The 18,436-nt window shown below is 40.5% G+C and overlaps 1 protein-coding gene across 2 annotated transcripts in view; it reads right to left on the bottom strand.

The window, feature by feature from the left end:
- Positions 1-18,436, bottom strand: part of NOX4 (NADPH oxidase 4) — a 104,734-nt gene that overhangs the window by 43,919 nt on the left and 42,379 nt on the right. For both annotated transcript variants that reach the window (XM_075140462.1, XM_075140470.1), the window contains exon 12: positions 13,519-13,579. In XM_075140462.1, coding sequence (XP_074996563.1) covers positions 13,519-13,579 — 61 coding nt within the window. The remainder of the gene's footprint in view (positions 1-13,518; positions 13,580-18,436) is intronic.

Here is an 18,436-nt window from a genome sequence, read left to right as displayed (position 1 = left end):
GCCACGTGTATTAGTCTGTCACCAAATATATCAAACATCAGTACGTACCCACATGCATACGTGCACAGTGTAATACATTTTATAAATCTGAAGGAGCTACAAGAACTTTTCATTAAACGTATTTAAATGGCAGTCACAAAATAACAGAATGGCTAAAATTTTGTATCATAACAAAACCACCGCCAGTCACTGGGATCTCTGGAGATCGTCTGGTCCAATCCCCCTGCTCTGAGCAGGGTCAGCGAGAGCAGGTGGCTCACGGCCATGTTCGGTTGGGTTTTGAATATCTCCAAGGATGGGGACTCCACAACCTCTCTGAGCAACCTGTTCCCATGCCTGACCACCCTCACAGTGGAAAAGTTTTTTCTTACATTCAAAAAGAATTTCCTGTATTTCAATTTGTGCCCAATTTGCCAATTTGTGCCCAAGAGCCTGGCTCCGTCTGCTTTACTCCCTTCCAGGTAAAAATAGATAGGACAAAAGATTTTGGAGGGAACAATTACATGCCAAGAGACTTGGATTCAAGATCTAATGAACCTTTCCCTGTACAACATAAGGGGCGATTTAAGGCTGATGAGATTATATTTTATCTTTGGCCACTGTTGTTGAGGTGGGTGATGCACAAAATGCTTTGCATACCCAAAACACACAACAGGCCAGTCCTGTACAAAGCGCTCCTACTCCATTACAACAGAAGAGGAGGGAAGCGCTAGCAGATTTTGGCCTAGCAAAGGATGCCCCTATAGTCACCCTGAATTTCTCTAACTGATATAATCAGCAGGTTTGCTTATGGGAAAAAAAAAAAAAAAAGAATATCAATATTTTGTGCTGTTTCCATTGATTGCCACCTTTGGATAAAACTGCAACGCCAGGTCTGTTTGAGGAGAAGGACAGGGTGGGTTAGGAGGCAACCGTCCCCTGCCAGAGGCTTCGTACATGCTGGGCAGGTTAGATGCCGGCTTCTCTTAGCTGGGGCAGGGATGGGAGGGGAAGAGAAAACGCTCAAGAAAAAGGTTTGCAAAAGAGAAGGGGAGTTTCCATGTTAGTGTACCCTTACCCTCTGCCTCCTAATATAAGAGAGATTGCCCAGCCCTCTTCCCCCCAACTGCAGCTGTGAATGATGTTGCTAATCACCGAGGTTTAACTGATGTTAGTGAGGTCATTAAGCATAATTTTTACTTCCTCACAGCTAAGTTGTGTGAATACCTACACTGAAGGCGCTAAGTTGTTCTCAGGGTCTGTGCTGAGGGCCAGAGAGAAAGCTGGAATACGCTGAATACTTAGAGACAGTGCTCGGACAAAACAGCGCTGATACACACCCTGTGGGGGGAACGCCTCTCCAGCCAACCACTTAGCTTAACTAAAATGCTAGAAATAACAGTAACAAGGCTCCAAATAAGAACCAAAAGAAGAAATAGGGTATTAAGGGACTCCATTTATATATAAAAATCATGTCTCCTGTGTTTTCAGCTGCCTGTGTCTTTCAGAGAACACATACAAGTTCTTCTCTAAAAACATTCCTAGCACTAGTTGCACTGAAGCATAACACAGGATAAAGTGATCAGAGCTCAGCTGGATCCTATTTTCTATATAAATTTTGCTAGTCAACTGGGGATGATCCACTGGGAAGAAATGCACATTTTTTCCAAAGATCTAATCACATCTGAGGCTCCATTTCTTATAACATCCCTCAAAGGGCAATATCAAAACCTTAGCAGGGTATCATTTGAAATGAAATGAGCCATTAGATATTGTTTTTCTCTTTTTTTTTTGGATAGGTGATAAAATCTAATGCACACAAGTGTATCAGGAAATGTATCAAAAGTTTGGTTTAATTTCACCCTGCTGTGAGCAATTCTGTTATTTCTTCTTACATCTGAATTAGACAAGTCATTCTTGAGAACGTAAGCCAGCCCACTCCCTGAATATAAACTACTATATATAACATAGTCTGTGTAGTTTTCGTTTACTCTTAATTAATAATTTCTTAAAATTACATATATTTGCTGACTTAGCACTAGCTCTTGTGTAGACTCTCCTTAAAATATGCTGCAGGATTTTCTACCAGATTGTCGTCTCCATCTTTCAATTATCATGATGTTATGAATGTAATGAAATAATAAATAGACATGTTTTTACATGACAGAAAGTCTGTTAATACTCAGTTCAACTGAAAAAGTATTCCCAGCCTCGAATGGGAGAGAAAAGCTTGAAAATGTTACTACGTAATACTACATTGATAACTATTTTCTAGAACAAAGATCCAGTGGTTAAACATGATTTAGATCACACAGTTCCTCACATAATTGTAAGGAAATGGTTTGACATGTACTTTTCTGAAAAAGTGATTTTGCCAATTCTTGTAACTATAAGCTGTCATTAGATATCTATCTTTTGATTCTTTTAGTTACCAGTCACCATCTGGCATATAGCAACGCATCGATGTACCATCACAAATTCAGCAATACAAAACAGCACAGAAATGATAAAAACCTCTTCATGCAGAAATGGCACGTGCTGATACATATGTGTTGAGAAGTATGGGAGACTTTTAAAGGAATATTATTTCTAAACAAATTTTTGGATTAATGAAATGCTGCTTTATTTGGAAACTGCACTGAGAAAATTTCGTTTGCCAAGCTTGTTAATAAGGGGGCACAATTAGCATAATCCCCTCAACCCATTAAAAAAATGCAAACATCAAATAACAGAAATTATAAAAATGTCTTCCTTTAATTACAAATTTTGCCTTTTCCAAACCAGTCACGCTAAGCTCAAGAGACTCTCAGCTCACACAGTGTAAGTGAAATCCTTGAGGGAAAGCCCTGTGCCGTCAGGCTGGCACCAGCCCCTTGGCAAAGCACAGCAAAGCCTCACAGCTTCGTCTTTGAAAGTCTGCGTGGGTTTCCTTGAGGAAATGGCACTTACAGTGTGTTTAATGAATAAGGGAATACGTTAAATATATGGGAAGAGATAGTCCTTAAAACTGCTTGTCGCAATGAAGAGCACAAACTGCCCACTGATTTATTTTCATTTCACATAACACGAGGAGGCTTCTCGGAGGCTGTAGGTGTGCTAGTTATCGTCGACAGTACAGTAAAATCACCACAGCAGCCATTTCAGCAAAACTCAAAATAGCCAATAATCTCTGAAACTCCTCCTCTCCCCAAAATCCCCTTTCAACCCTGAAAAACGCGTCAACAGCCCTCGGTAAATGCCACTCCCCACGGAGTCCCCCCTTGTCCCACACACATAAAAACACAAATGTGCCTATTTGGATCCATGGGTCAGGCTCTCTCCCCAGCAGAGAAGCATTCTCTCTTACTCATGATCATGGTATTTACTACAGCATAACTTAAAATTGTCTGGTTCCAGGTAAGTCACAAAGCTAAGCAGTCATCCACTGTTTATCAGCTTCTACATACAGAACAGGGTCCCTTCAAATTACTAAAAACACAGTGATGCTTTGCATAAAGCATTGTCCAAATTTTACTCTCTATAGATGGTCAAACATTTTCAATCAAAATCTTGGAATAGGATATTGAAATTTTAAGAGAACAAATTATTAAAATTGAAAAAACACACAGAAATGCTGAAAGTTTAGGGACATGTGTGGGCACGTATATATAAATAAAATGCAGCACTTCATGCAAGTCACAGTGGAGTTTTCTCACGTGCCCATCTCTTTTCCCAGTTAGAGTTGCCAGCTGGACTGTATCAGCCATGATGCAAGTGCTTCCTCTCTCCAGGAGAGAGTGAGACCATGGCATATTACAGCAAATATGCCCTAAACCGGGAACCTAGCCAAGAGAAGATAAAGAAAGCTGGAGACATACAAATCCTAAGAGGCAGTGGGGAGAGCATTTACAAGTGATATTTTTTGCTTTCAGACAGTATTTTTGACCATATGAATTTTTTGAGAAACAAATAATATTTCTCGTGGAAAAGGTAAATCAACTTTTTAAAAAAAAGGGGGAGGCATCTTCTGTCCATTTACTAGGCAATTTTACTGTTCATATTTCTCAAGGAAAAAAATGCTTTAAAAAGTAACAAGGAATGTTATTTCATTCCCTGCTCTTTGCTTTGACTTTGCTGCCTCCTTGTCAAACCTGCTGAAGGCACTGCATGCCTGAAAGACAACCTGGTTTTTCCAGCTGTTTCAGGTGATCTAATAAAAGATATTACCTCCCCTACAAAACTTGCCTCTCATGGAATATTATTTCATTATATTGTACTTTGGTCTAATCTGCTACAAATGTCACGAACTATATAAATAAAAAGTATCATGATATCCTTTTGAAACAAGCTCTGTCACTTCATCCCCATTCTGAGCAAAAAGCGCTTTAAATAAAGAAGAAAAAGAGGAAGAACAAGAACATGCCTGAGCTGCAGAAATGTGGGTTATAATGTCAGTGAAACAAAATACACGCTGCACCCTGCCCATCAGCTGCTGCGCTTCATACCAAAGCGCCGTTCATTGCTGTCACGGCACTCTCTACTCCGCGTACCACAACCGGCAAGGCTGCGATCCCATTCGCGTTTTGGAAAGTGATTTCCAGCCTATGAATTCCGTCCTACAGTTTCTCCTCATAGCGCTTTAGTTAATACTGAGATAATTGAGTAATTTGTCTCATTAAGAAATGCCATGTTCAGCACGTAGCAACTGCCATTTCAAATTTCACTCAAAATTCGGACGCACTAACAATTAATTTACCTTGCAACATCTTAAACTTTACAGAGTATTTAAGGCATTTCTGCCTCACCGCCTTTTGAAATTTCAAAGCCTGATACGAAGAAAAAAATTGAGTTTTAATTACAAATTAATTTAGTGGACTGACACTCACAAAAGGATGCCTTTATATTAAAAAATGGATTGCACTGGCAGTCTGACTCCATTCCCATTAGGAACTTGCCCCCACATCTGTGTTCTGCACTGGGGTATCCACTTTTTAGAGGCATGGGACCACGAGGTTCATAGTCCAGTACAGAGCTGTGATTAGCATGTAGTTTCGTGTGTGGTTTAAGTTCATAGAAAATGCATAGCCATAAATATTTTAAACTAAACTTTTCTATTCTGCTTAGAGCAGATACCAAAATACCTATTTTGACAAGTTGTGGAAACTTGCTGTTGGCCCACTGTCAGGACATGGTGCTTTCAGTGCAAGTTCTGAGGTTTGGTTTGGTTTGTTTCTTTAAAGGAAGAAGTAACACTTTTGCAGCTGTCACATACCCTTTTTTTTCACAGGAATCCTATTTTTGCAGCTGATAACTACATAGTTGGTTGGTGGCAGATTTTTATTAATAATATTTATGATTTAATGGGACAGATCTCCAGGGGAGGACTGGGGCAGACAAGAGCTGTGGCTGCAAGATGCCCCTCAAAAATTCTTGGATAACAGAATCGCTATATTTCCTAACGGTGAAACCCAATTTCTCCAACTAGTGCTTGATGCATTGAGAAAGAGTGCATATAGAAAAGTCGAAGGACTGGATGGAGGTACAGGAAGGTGTGTGGTGGCACATGAATGCAAAGCTGGGTTGCAAGAGGGAACTGATGCTAAAATTTGGGCTGTAGGATTTCCTTCACATGAACAAGGCCAGCACTGATTTTAATGCATCTTGGAATAGAAAGAGATTTTGGAACAGACAGTGGCTGTTTCAAGGAAGTCTGAAGTTTGGGGTGAGGACATGCAGCTGGTGAAAAGTGGGGTAAATATACTTATGGAATGAAGGAGAAAAAATAATGCAATAAAGGAGATGGGATATCTAACTAGAACTTCAACACTAATATCATGCCAACAAGAAGCTATACAATATTTGCTGTTAAATAGGGTGAAAATGTCATTTGACCATGTTATTTGATCATGATGACATTTGCAATGTTGTGGGAGTTTTAATTCCCACAGAGTTAACAGCTGAGCACAGAACAAATTCTGAGCAAGTGATGGCCCCTCTCCTTTCCGATCCAAGCTTAGACAAGGCACCTGTAGAAATGAGACTGGTAGGAGAGACCAAGGAATAAGGAGCAATACAAGGTAGCATGATAGTAGTCTGAATAGCCCAGCATCCACCACTGCTGGTGGTCTTTATGGCAAAAGAGAGCTACACTTTAAATCATACCACAGCCCAAATCAATGATGAGACCTCTACTGAGAAGCAAGCCCACTTCTGTATTTAAAAGGAATGTCAGAAGTGGAGAGGGTGCAGAAAGCAAAGAGCCAGACAAATGCAAGGTCTCAAAACTCGGACTTAGTACAACAGATCAACCACATAAAAGGTTCACAGGTGCCATGTTCATTTTCTGTAAGTATTTGCACACAAAGAGGCAACAACTAAAATGCACACACATTTTCCAGTGGTGGTTCTTGCCCTGAAATGAAGGAGGAAAGGGGAGAGGGGAAGGGGGGAATGGAAAACCCCCTAAATTATGACATCATCACAAAGTTGAGCTTCATTTTCACAAACAGCACAGAAAGAGCCCATGGACATCCAAAGGTTGAAGCTGAAAAATCTGCAGACTATTTCAAGTTTTGGTTTTGGTTTTGGCTTACGTTAATGTCTGTATAGATATTATTCTAAGAAATTCTAAAGCATCATGTGGGAGTTGGGAGCGCATAAAGATAACTGTCCCTCCTGATCATAAAGTTTATAAATATCAACAGTTCCTACAGAAGTTCTTCCTATTTTTTTTAATGTTCCAAATTTGAAATATATTTTTCCTAATTAACTACAGCATTTTTACAATCTGTTAGAAAAGGATCCCAAAAAGAAACTTTTCAAACCTACTTTTAAGATATTTTAACTAGCAATTGTTAGTTAAACTGTGGTGACTCATAATTCCAAGTCTGAAGTGTGTCTGCTTTTTTCTCCTGTCCCTGAGGGAGAAGTTTCCATGAACTCGGAACAAAACAAGATGATGTTTAATAGGGATTCTTCAGCAAAACTTGAGTGGCATCTAGGGGAGTCCACTATTTGCCCCCAGGGAAGTGCAGGCATGCATGAAGAGCTGGCATTTTAATGTGAACTCTCCCATTTCTCTAGAAACCATTACGCACCTGCGCTTGTTAAAGGTGCTCACACAAAGGAACCAGAAAGTCCAGCCAGGCTTTGTATATTCATTGCTTGAAGCAGCTGTGTACCTTTGCACAGAAACTACCACAAGAATGGGACTTCCCTAAGCATCCCTAAGCAAAGATTAACAGAAAAATGGCGAAACTAAGCAAAGATTTGCTTCCCTAAGCAAAGATTAACAGAAAAATGGTGAAACACAGGCAACTCCAGAACAGCAACTTTGCCTTCTTAAATAGGCAAACACAGCATATAAATAGTCATTACAAAACCAGAAATTTGCCTGGCAGTCCACTCAAATACAGAGTGTAGAGCTTTTCTATCTTGTGACTCTATTTTCAAAGTAGAGAGTAGCTTTTTGCTTTTTTTCACTACGTTCATTTAGATCCCATCAGCTGCTACACGTTAACATGCTCCACAAGTTTCATTCCTGTAGTTCATAAGGGCACTTAAAACATCTGAGGCATGGCAAGGAATCCTTCAACCTCGTATTCTTGGATCAGTCCTTAACAGCAACATCCACACATCCTGTCCATATTATATCGAAGGACAAAAATAATTTCCTTCGTTCAGCCATGTCGTTTTCTATAATCATTGCATGATTAAAAAGAGCCTGGGATATGCAAAAAGGTGGAAGTTTACAAGTACAGGATGCATGAATAAAGGACTTCAGAGTAGGAGAAAATTTCCTTCAAGGCAACTTTCTCACCTAAAAATCTTTTTTCCCTGTAGGGGTAAAACTCATTAACTGTTCAAATCGGAGTTGACTCAAGTTTTACTGTTTTTGGTGCTAAGTCAGCTGGAGTTCAACTAATGTAAAACAATCCAGGTCTGGAGCCAAAAATTCAGCAGGTCTGTTCACCTTCAGCATTAATTCTTTAATCAGAGGAAAGGGGCTTTTAGCATTGAGCCAGTAAACTAAATCTGTTCTCCTTCTTTTTCTCCATTCTCTTAATCCTGTCTTTTATTGAGCTTGTTTGCAGTCATAAGTAAAATAATTAACGAACGTTACTGGCAATGAAGAATAAAACTAGTATTCCTTACGGCGCACTTTGGCTAATTATCTTGCTAAGGCATTTTAACCTCCCAGTATTACTTTTATTACTAATGTCAAATTACATAAAAATAAACACAATTAAACCTTTTTAGCACTCAATTCTGATATCTTCCTCAGAAGTGTAAGTAGGATTCACTGACAGTATAAGAATCAGCAGTCATAAAATCTAACAGGGGAAAATAACATCTATCCCATCTCTGTCTTCCGCTTCCAAAACCACACGTTGATTTTGCTGGAACAACCAACAGTACCACGTCATTAACGCCTTTACACCCTGCCAGGAATCTCACGGAATAACTAAACACAACAAAATACATGTTACTATGGAATGAAAAAGGCCCAAATCAAAGAGAGCTTGAGGTAATAGCAAAAGAGTTGACCAACTGTTCATCACCAGTGACTAGTTATTTTTAAAGAAACTCAGTAGCAGTTATAGTGATCCTGGGACAACCTTGTCACATCCTGCGGGCAGACTTTGTAGTCTTAATATTCCTTCTTGTCATCTTCTGATTCACACATTCCTCTAGTCTCAATCAAGATCTCCTAAGAATATAGCAGATACTGACTGAATGATCCACTCCTTCAATATCTCTAACACTGTCCCCAGGGTTACGGAAAATAAAATATGGCTTCCTTGCTAGCTCCTACGCTTGCTGATAAATTCCACCTAAGCGCAGCAACGCACAGCGAGCCTTGGGATGCTTCAGGCATTCTCTAACCCAGGAGCTGCAAGGGCTTAACAAGGTCACGTAGATACTCCTGAACAATTTGACAAACTGTCCCAGCCCAGCAAGTTTAGATCATTCTTCCTTCAGAGCCACTCAAAAGGTATGTTTTTCTTCTGGTGAGCATGAAAAAAATCCTTAGTCAGCCTCCAAAATCCCAAACAATTTCCTTAAAATTTTCATCTGTTTAAAAATAAGAAATCTGTGGTGTGTACTCTTTGTTGTCTCAGGTTTTAGTCCATAGGGAGTTAAACAAGATCCATGCTTTCATATGTTTGCCATGTTCTGGAAAATTGTTTTTAACTGAAAAATGTTTCCCCCCACCCCACCCCGAAACTTCCTGTTCCAAATCTGGACCTTCCAGAAAAAGGACTATGACAATATCTGACAAAAATTCACATTATACCATGTCAGATTCAAAATAAGGTAGTTAGTACCTAAATGACCTAGTGACCGTGTATACCCTCCTCTCTAGCAGGAAGAATTAAGCAAAGATACCTATTTTCTGACGAGACCTAGAGTTTACTAGGGTGATGCAGATAGTACCCCATGATCTGTCTGTTCTGGCTCTAGCTGGAGACTTCCCGCACGCATCAACACCTCCTGCTGCCATGACATTTAGTAACCTATAGGACAGAAGTCTCAGATTCAATGGGTGGTATTGAAGTGCTCTTGTGGCATCCCCACAATAAACACCATGCTGCTCAGAATGGCCTTGCGAATGTCTCTAGGATCATACACAACTACACAGCAGGATGATGTCACTACAAGATAAAAATTACTGTAGAGCAGTGTTTTAAACATGGTCCCACATCGATTTGTACCAGCAACACACTGCAACATAACAGCAATGTTTTATTGCCTTAAGGCATGCAGTTCACCTTAACACCTCTGAGTGCTGTGTATTTGTTTTCCACAAAAACATGCTGCATGGCGTCAGAAGTCTGTTATTTCGGCATCATCAATATCACTTTCTGTCTCGCACCCTGAAGTTTGTCTAGTGAATGAGACACATTGTCTTGATACACTGCCATGGGTTTTTTTCACCGTTGTCAAGTGGTTGGACACAAGGCATGGCCCGTGGCCTCTCTTTTTCCCTCCGGAGGTGCCAGATGAAATGTCAGCTTTAAAACTAAACAAGCAATAGTACTTGAGGCAGCAGCAAGGACAGAGGAAGCATAAGGCTGAGAGATGACAACACTGAGGACAAACCAGACAGTAAATGGGACAAAAAAACTTTCAGAAAACCCTTTTGTAAATACTAAGTCAACAATTTTTTCAAATCTGAAGGAGAAATAGGTGATCACAGAGATGTGAGAGAGGCAGAACAAAAAAGGTGTTTAGAGGGGAGGCTAGCAATTAGCTCATTAGGTAATCCATGGATCTCACAGCTCTGATCCATGCACGAGCCATTGCAGGGACTTCAATGTTACTGTAGGGTTTAAAGTTGCCATCCACCAGCTCAGCTGCAATAACAGACAGCCGCAGAGAAAGACACGCTGACTTAGCTCGGAGCCACAGGGCTAACCCAGCCTGCAGGGCTTCACATTTGCAATTACCACAGATCAGCCACTGTAAACCCATCGTAAGTTGGGTGTCTAAGTCCTGACAGGCTAACTAAGCTGTGGTCTACAGCCATAGGTTTCATCTCTGTAATATGACAAAATAATTGCATTAATAGTACAAGCCACCACAATGCCACGAAACGTTTTGTTAATACAACAGATGCTGACTTAAGTAGTCATGTGTCAGCACAAGGATAGCAATTACATTATCACAAAACCATTCTTTAGGGAGGCCTATAATAGCTATTCCACTATTCACAATACCCAGTGCACATGGCAAAAGATGGAAAAATCATGTTAGGAACGTTTACATGGGAAAAATCACAACTAATTGTCAATTAACTAAACTACCTCTGAAGTAGTGATGTATATATCTAGACTCTCTTTACAATGAATAAAGAGAAACAGGCATCCTTGGGTCCTGCTCATCTCATCCTAAGCTAGACACATAAACAGGTCAGAGGTCTACAAAGGGAGCCACGGGAAGTATTTCAGGTGAAAGCATCTGCTACACAGATATCTGAGGGCACATTACAGCAATACCAGCGCCTGTGTGTCTGTTTTCTGTGATGAACATGAAAGCTAAGGACAATACAGTTACTAATACCACCTAACACAGATGAGAAATGAAAGAGCTCAGATTTGTATTGGAAATTTACCTAAAGGATGCCGCTGCCTACATAATGGGAGGGAATGTTGTGCCTTTATCCAAATCTGCTTCTGAGAAGGGCAGGTTCTCAGCTCTTCTAAGCTCAGATAGCACCATTTGATTACAATGGAGCAACAAATACATCACTTAGGGGTCTGGATTACTGTTTGGTTTGCAAAGGTCTCAGAGCTACCATTTCTGAGGTTTCTTCCTCTCTTCCCTACTTTTTCTGTCCTACCTTTTTCATTATTCAAATCATTGCTTTAAAAAGCAAATAACAGCATCACCTGAAAATCTACTAAATATCTGCTCCTATGCAAAAAATTATTTCTAGAGTGACTGCCTTTTTCAGAAGCCACTTCTTGAGGCTTCTTCTATTGGATATCTAAAATTATATGCACTGGGATATGAGCAATGAATGACTTTCCATTAACAGCAATTCTCATCAGGAGTTGACAATTCTATTTCCCCTTTCCTCCTGACATGCAGTTGCTTTCCCAACCTACAAAACAAAGTCACTAAGGCCACGAGGTATTCTATTAAATTTTCAAAACATAAGACTCAGTGTCAGAGACTGGACCCGAAACATAACTTGCAGAATTGGTTTGTCAGCAGCGTGTATCCCCCCTCAAGTCCTTACAGCTAATGGCAGGAAATTGTTCCTTCCCCACATCTCCCAGGTGCAGGCAGCAGAAGTTGAAGCCAGCGAGAGGAGAAATGTCTCAAACTAACCAGTTCTTCTCTGCATTTCACAGCATATCTGTACTCTTCTTGCATCCTTTTAATTTAGGCTTGTAATTGAGTTCTCTGAAATAAATTGTTAACTCTCTTTGGTGTCAGGCATAAACTGCCAGGAATGTGAAAATGTGATACAAAAGAGAATTTGAATAAATAGGATAAAGGCTGAGAGAACAGGTCATGAGAAGAGCTCAAATGACAGTATGTCGCATAAAAACTCCTCCAGCCCAATATCCTGTCTGCAGAAGCGGCCATTAGAGCACGCTTAAGAAAGATTATAAGGAATGTAGCAAATACAATAATCCTTCCTCAAACAGTCAGCAGATTAGAGACCATTAATTGTCACAGGGCTTAAGGGACCGAGTGGGAACAGGGCTCCATGGTACAGATGCAGCATCAAGGGTTGGGTAAACCGCCTGCTTCTCGACAGCACATTCGACCCTGAGAGAGATATCCCCAACACAACAAATGGTCTCTGGAATGTGACAGTGTCCTGAATCTCATACAGTCCTACCTAGGCAGACCTGCCTCTCAATGGAGAACATAGATACTGGGTTGGGAGAATAACATTTAAATGCTAATAGAGAGCAATTCACGCCACAGAGGCAGTTGGAAAACTTCAAAGATGCCACTTCTTTTTGAAAACTCATTTAGCTAGTACTTCTCCACCCCACTTGCCCGAATAGCACACTGTCCTCTCCCAGGAATGATGCTTAACTACAAAAGAGCTATCATACTGGGGCAGATCAGAGACTAATTAGGCCCATAATCTGCCTCTGTTTGGCCAACATCCTATATTTCAAGCAAGAACAGAAAATCAGGGTGATTATGGAGCATACGTCCATATGGCATTGCCCTCCCAACCTTTGCCTATTAAAGTTTCAGCAACTTCCACAGCCAAGTACGCAGCCGGACCAACAAGTTCACCAGATACCCATGGACTTAATCTCCCTGAATTGGTCTAATCCCTTTTAGGGCAACAAGCTCATTTGACTCAGTTCCACAAACACACAAGCCGATACAAATTAACATGGAAAACATTTCTTCCTAAGAAATGAACAAGATGGTGTTGTGTATTTGTCTTCCTTAGAAGGAAATGCTATGCTAAGCAAGAAGAAAGTCAGCTGCCAAGGAATAATGACAACTATCACTTGAGTATACAACTGTCACAGGGAGCAGCAAATTACCATTCTCCTCTGCGGGGAATCCTGGCTTACACCCCTGGTCTGGAGGACATTCAAAGAGCAATGGAAGAGCATGGAAGAACATGAAAGCAACCTGTAATCTCAGTGTACCATAGGCGTTAATTAACCTGGCAGTCATCCAAACTGCTGGCATCAAAATCCGCTTATCTGGGAGCTGCACATTTCATTATTTCTGCAGGCACTACTACGCACAGAGGCACTGCACTGCACAGGGGCAGCAGGCTACCGAAAAATAAGAAAAAGAGGCAGAAACAGAGGAACACTGAAAATTATTACATTGCAATCAGATGATCTGTTAGTGGTTGGAAAAACATGTTATCTGAAGAAACGTACATCTGAATAAAGCAGGGGTTGCATCAAGAATGTAATAAAAACAACTTTGGGAAAACAAGCATGAACGATCTCTCATGAGAGTACACCACAATCAAGGTACAATCGTGCTGAAGCCAGAAAGGGATAACAGTTCAAGGAAAGGTATTTGTCTCTGAAAAAGAATTGTTCTTCTACATACCTGTCCAGTCTCCTACTACTTTAAGGTGGACCCCAAACGTTGCTTTGGTATCTGTAGGGCACTAAAAATATTAAATATATTAAGGACCACTTCTGAGTAACAAGAAAATAACAAAATGCATTCAAAGTACGTTGTTAAGACAGAACCTGGTGTAAATAGGTCATTCCTGAGCAGCCATACCAGCAGCTATACCCTTTAAAAAGCAAGTCTAGCATCAGTACGGTTCAGGAAGCTGAGCATGGCTAGTCTCCACTCAGTCTTAACCCTTTCTTCTGGTCACAGAGGAGTTTGGGATGGGCTTGTCTGGGGTGTGATTTGGAACAGCCACTTCACTAAGCATTATTCAGCAATGATACCAACTGAGGATACAACAGTACAGAAATACTCCCTCTACTATTGACACTTATCATTCAAAATCAGACGCTGCCCCATCACTTCTAAATCAAGGCATTTAAGAAACCTCTGGTTCTTGAATGTCAGGGCACATGTTTTCAAGCTGTTCATTCTCACACAACTGATGCTTTGTTGTAAATGGAAACTGAGATTTTGCTGCACTTCACAAGAGCTTAGAGTTTGCAAAGGAAAAACACCAGATTGCATGGCACATCATAAAAGTCACTTTGCAGCCACCATTCTCTCACTCTGCACATATGCCCTCATCTCAGGGCTAGTTACTTGTGACTATCAACACAGGAATGATGTTATTTACACTTTTGTCCACACCATGGTATCTAAAAACGTCCAGTCAAACCATGCCAAAGGTCTAAGGAGCCCCCTCAGTTTCGTTCCTTGTTAGCTACAGGGAGATTTCAAATGCACTGTCTGGACAGCTTTTGCAGGTACACCAAATAATTTCAAACATAAACAGGACAAGCAACTATTCCTCAAGAAAAGATTCTTCACTTTCCTTCTATAAACCAACACCACTGTTTTCTTTTTGACAGAAGATATTACTACTGGGTTTTGACGCCTTTCTTAGAACCTGTTAATAATTGATCCAAGCTCTGTCATGAAACCAAGACCCAACAGATGACACTGCTGTCTTTTTTTTTTTACTGCTACAGACAAGTATGAATTCTGAGGAGAGGGCTTAAATTCAAGGAACACATCTGTATTATAAATAAAACAGGCCCAGGTAGTGAATCACCAAATACTCAATCATCCACCATGCTTGTGAGGCCACTTCTTGGCTCTGTTCTGGACCATGGTCATTAGCGTTCCCAAGATAATCTGTTGTGGAGTGGGAAATTACTGGCCTCAGGGCTGAGGATCAGTTCCTATCCGTTCCTTATTTAGCAGCAGACACAGATAAAAGGTTAGTATTCTCTAAATCTTGGCAAACTTAGAACAGGGAATACAATGTTCCGCTAGTCACTCAATTTTCCTGAAGCGGAAGAGCATTCTTGTTAAGAGAACTGATTACTAGACAGACTCATATTTAATTCCTTGTCAACTTTCAAGTTTTCCTATAAAAATCTGGTACAGAAACTTACGAGTCAGAATTATTTCAGCAAGTCTTAGCTTTCAAAAAAATGGCATCAAGGAAGGGATGCAGGCAAACCTCACACAACGAGGCCAGTATTTGCTGTGGCCAGTTGCAATGTCTTCTAACAAAAATACCAAGAACAATTCTCCATATAAAAGTAGGTAAGCAGCCTCTCAGCTAGAAAGTTGCATACTGGCAGCAAAAAGATCTGTTCTCCTGGGACCTTCTGTAAGAGCCTTTAGCAGAGTTTATTTTTCAGTCTGGACTGTCCCAGGCCTCTCTGTGTTTCACAGGAGGTTGAATGATTTTCTTAATCCAACTATGCACAGTCCCAGTTCAGCACATCTTCTATAAAATTGAGTCATTCCCTCCTTCCAATAAAGTTAATGGCAGAATACCCCTTGTCTCCAGCCAGAATAGGTTCAAACCTGTTGCCCTTTACATTACCCTTGTGACTAACTCCTTTCTGCACTACTTTGAAAAATTATCCAATAAAAAATAGATTTATTTCTCTTTAGAAAGCCTATTTTGATACCTATAAAGGGTATGAGAGTTCCTCAGAGAGTTCTGGAAAAATCTTATTGTGCTGCTAAATCTTACCAGAAGAAACATGCCCATCATCTAGGCTACACAAAGTGAATTTCCCCCAGTTCAAGAGAGAGAAAGATTGTAGATGGTGGAGCGAAGGGCCACCAAGATGATGAGAGGACTGGAGAACCTGACATACAAAGACAGGTCAAAAAGGAAATGTGCTTGTGTAACCCACAGAAGAGAAGGCTCAGGGAGATCACTATCTTCCAATACCTAAAAAATAGCTATAGAGAAAATGAAGGTGCTCTCTTCACCACCATGCATGGTGACAGGACAAGAAACCAGGGGCACAAGTTGCTTCAGGGGAAATTTCATCTGGATAAAGAAAAATATTCTTCACCATGGAATACGTAGCCAGAGAAATGGTGCAATTTCTCTTGATAATTCAGCTTCACAAGTCCCTGGATAACCTAATCTACAGTCCTTGCACCAGAAGGTTGAACCAGATGATCTCCAGAAGCCTCTTCCAATTTAAGACTTTCCTACGGAACTGTAATTTTAACTTTGAAAATTGTATTTACGTTTTTACTGCACAGAACACTTATTTTACCTCTCTCATCTCCGTAAACACAATTAAGTCTCCAAATTGTGGCTTTTTCCAGACTATTAGAGAATATATTCCAGAAGCTTATGAAAATATTCAAAGACAGTTTTTCAGAAATTTAATCATGAAAGCGGGTAAACTTTCCCATGTTATTAACAGACCACTGGGCATGTGTAATGAAGTGCAATGAAAATATCCTCTTATATATTTAACCTTCTTCATGAAATCACAAAATCGTAGGATAGCTGAGACTAGAAAGCACCTCTGGAGACTGGCTACTTCTCCTGCTCAAGCAGGGTCTGCAAGAGCAGGTGGCCCAGGACAGTGTCCAGTTGCGCTTTGAATTTCTCTAAGGCTGGAGATTCCACAGCCTCTCCGGGCAACCTGTGCCACCCTCACAGAAAAAATGTTTTGTTTTTTTTTTATGTTCAGATGGAACCTCCTGTATTTCAGTTTGTGTTGTCATGTCACTGGGTGCCACTGAGAAGAGTCTGGCTCGGTTTTCTTCACTCCTCCATCAGTTCCAGCTCTCTCAGTCTCTCCTCATGTGAGAGATGCACCAGTTCCTTAATCATCTTCATGGTCCGTTGTGCTCCAATATGTCCATGTCTCTCTTGTACTGGGGAGCCCAGAACTGGACACAAAGCTCCAGATGTACCTGACCAGTGCTGAACAGAGGACAAGGGTCACATCCCTCGACCTGCTGGCAATGCTCTGCCTAATACAGCCCAGGAGGCTGTTGGCCACCTTTGTTGCAAGGGCACATTGCTGGCTCATAGTCAACTTGGTCTCCACCAGGACCCCCTGGTCATTCTCTGCTGAGCTGCTTTCCAGTCAGTCAGTTCCCATCATGTATTAGTACCTGGGGTTATTCCTCATCAGAGGCAGGATTTGGCAATTCCTTTTCATGATCTTCATGAGGTTACTGTCAGCCCATTTTTCCAGCCTCTCAAGGTCCCTCAAATGGCAGCACAACCACCTAGAGTATCAACCACTCTTCCCAGTTTTGTACCATTTGCAAACCAGTACTGACCCCTGAGGTACACCACTACTGACTGGCCTCCAGCTGGACTTCTTGCGACTGATCACAATCCTTTCAGCCCAGCAGTTCAGACAGTTTTCCACCTGCCTCCCTGCCCATTCATCTACTCCACACTTCATCAATTTCTCTATGAGGATTTTATGAGAAACAGTGTCAAAAATCTTGTGAATTATGATGCTCTTGTTCATTTTACATATCTATGTCTCTGATCACCTATTTTACTTTTGATTTGCCATATCTCATCTTTAAAACACTGCACAGCTAAACACTGCTTCAAGACCCTTATTACAGTCAGTTCATACACACATTTAAACTGACATCTATTTATATCCTATGAAGACAAGCACAAGCTGAAGCACCCTCTTGAACTGGAAATCAAGAGAATAAGCACATAAGCCTTGGTCAAATAAAGGCACATCAGCAATGTATGATGTCCCCTCTGCAGCGTGAACAAAAACAATTAAAATTGTTTTTAAAATGTGTTTTGACAAATAGTACTTGGGTTTCCCCCTGCTCCTTTTAATCTGGGAGCCCTAAGAAACAATCCAGTGACGATTAACTGTACTGTGGCAGGAGCTGCATTGCAGCCCCTTATTTCTTCCTTATTGCCCAGTACACTGCCCAAGAGGCACTTATAAAGATTAGCTAATCTTGAAATAAAAAAACACTTTCTCTTAGTTCCTTTTCCTTAAATAAACAATGTTTTCCAAAGAGGTAAATCACTAATTTGAATAGTCTGTAATGAGATGGGACATTAGACATTGTTAAACAAAAGGTCACAAGTGGTAAGTTTTTCAGTAGTTCTTTCCGCATTTTGAAGAGTTAAATGAACCTTATTTGCCGCACTCATTTGATTAAAATGCTATGGGGTACACAAATTAACTGTGTCAGATAGTGTAATTATGTGAAGCTATGTTAATCTTATTCTAACCTCAAGCTATCTATACCTTTAAAAACTGAAAGATTTTACAGGTAGGAACGTCTACGCTAATCAGGTTATCTGCCAGCATTTGGCCATCCTCCAAAAGCAATTGAAAACCCAAGTAATTCTGTTAAATTTAATAGAGCTGTGCAGATTTACACCCCTGGAGAAAGCAAACTGTATTCTTAGCATTGGAAAGTTGGTAGATTTCCTAAGAGCTGTTAATCACATGTAAGCAAGTTTACAATGCCTATTTTTATTTTATTTTTGTATATATTTTCACATTCAAAGCAGTGAGAACAGTATTTTATATGTAGGTAAAACTTACGGATT

This window comes from Calonectris borealis, chromosome 1, assembly GCF_964195595.1.
Source record: "Calonectris borealis chromosome 1, bCalBor7.hap1.2, whole genome shotgun sequence".
Classification (NCBI taxonomy): Eukaryota; Metazoa; Chordata; class Aves; order Procellariiformes; family Procellariidae; genus Calonectris; species Calonectris borealis.
Note: the sequence above shows the minus strand (reverse complement) of the source record. Positions and strands in the feature narration are given on the sequence as shown.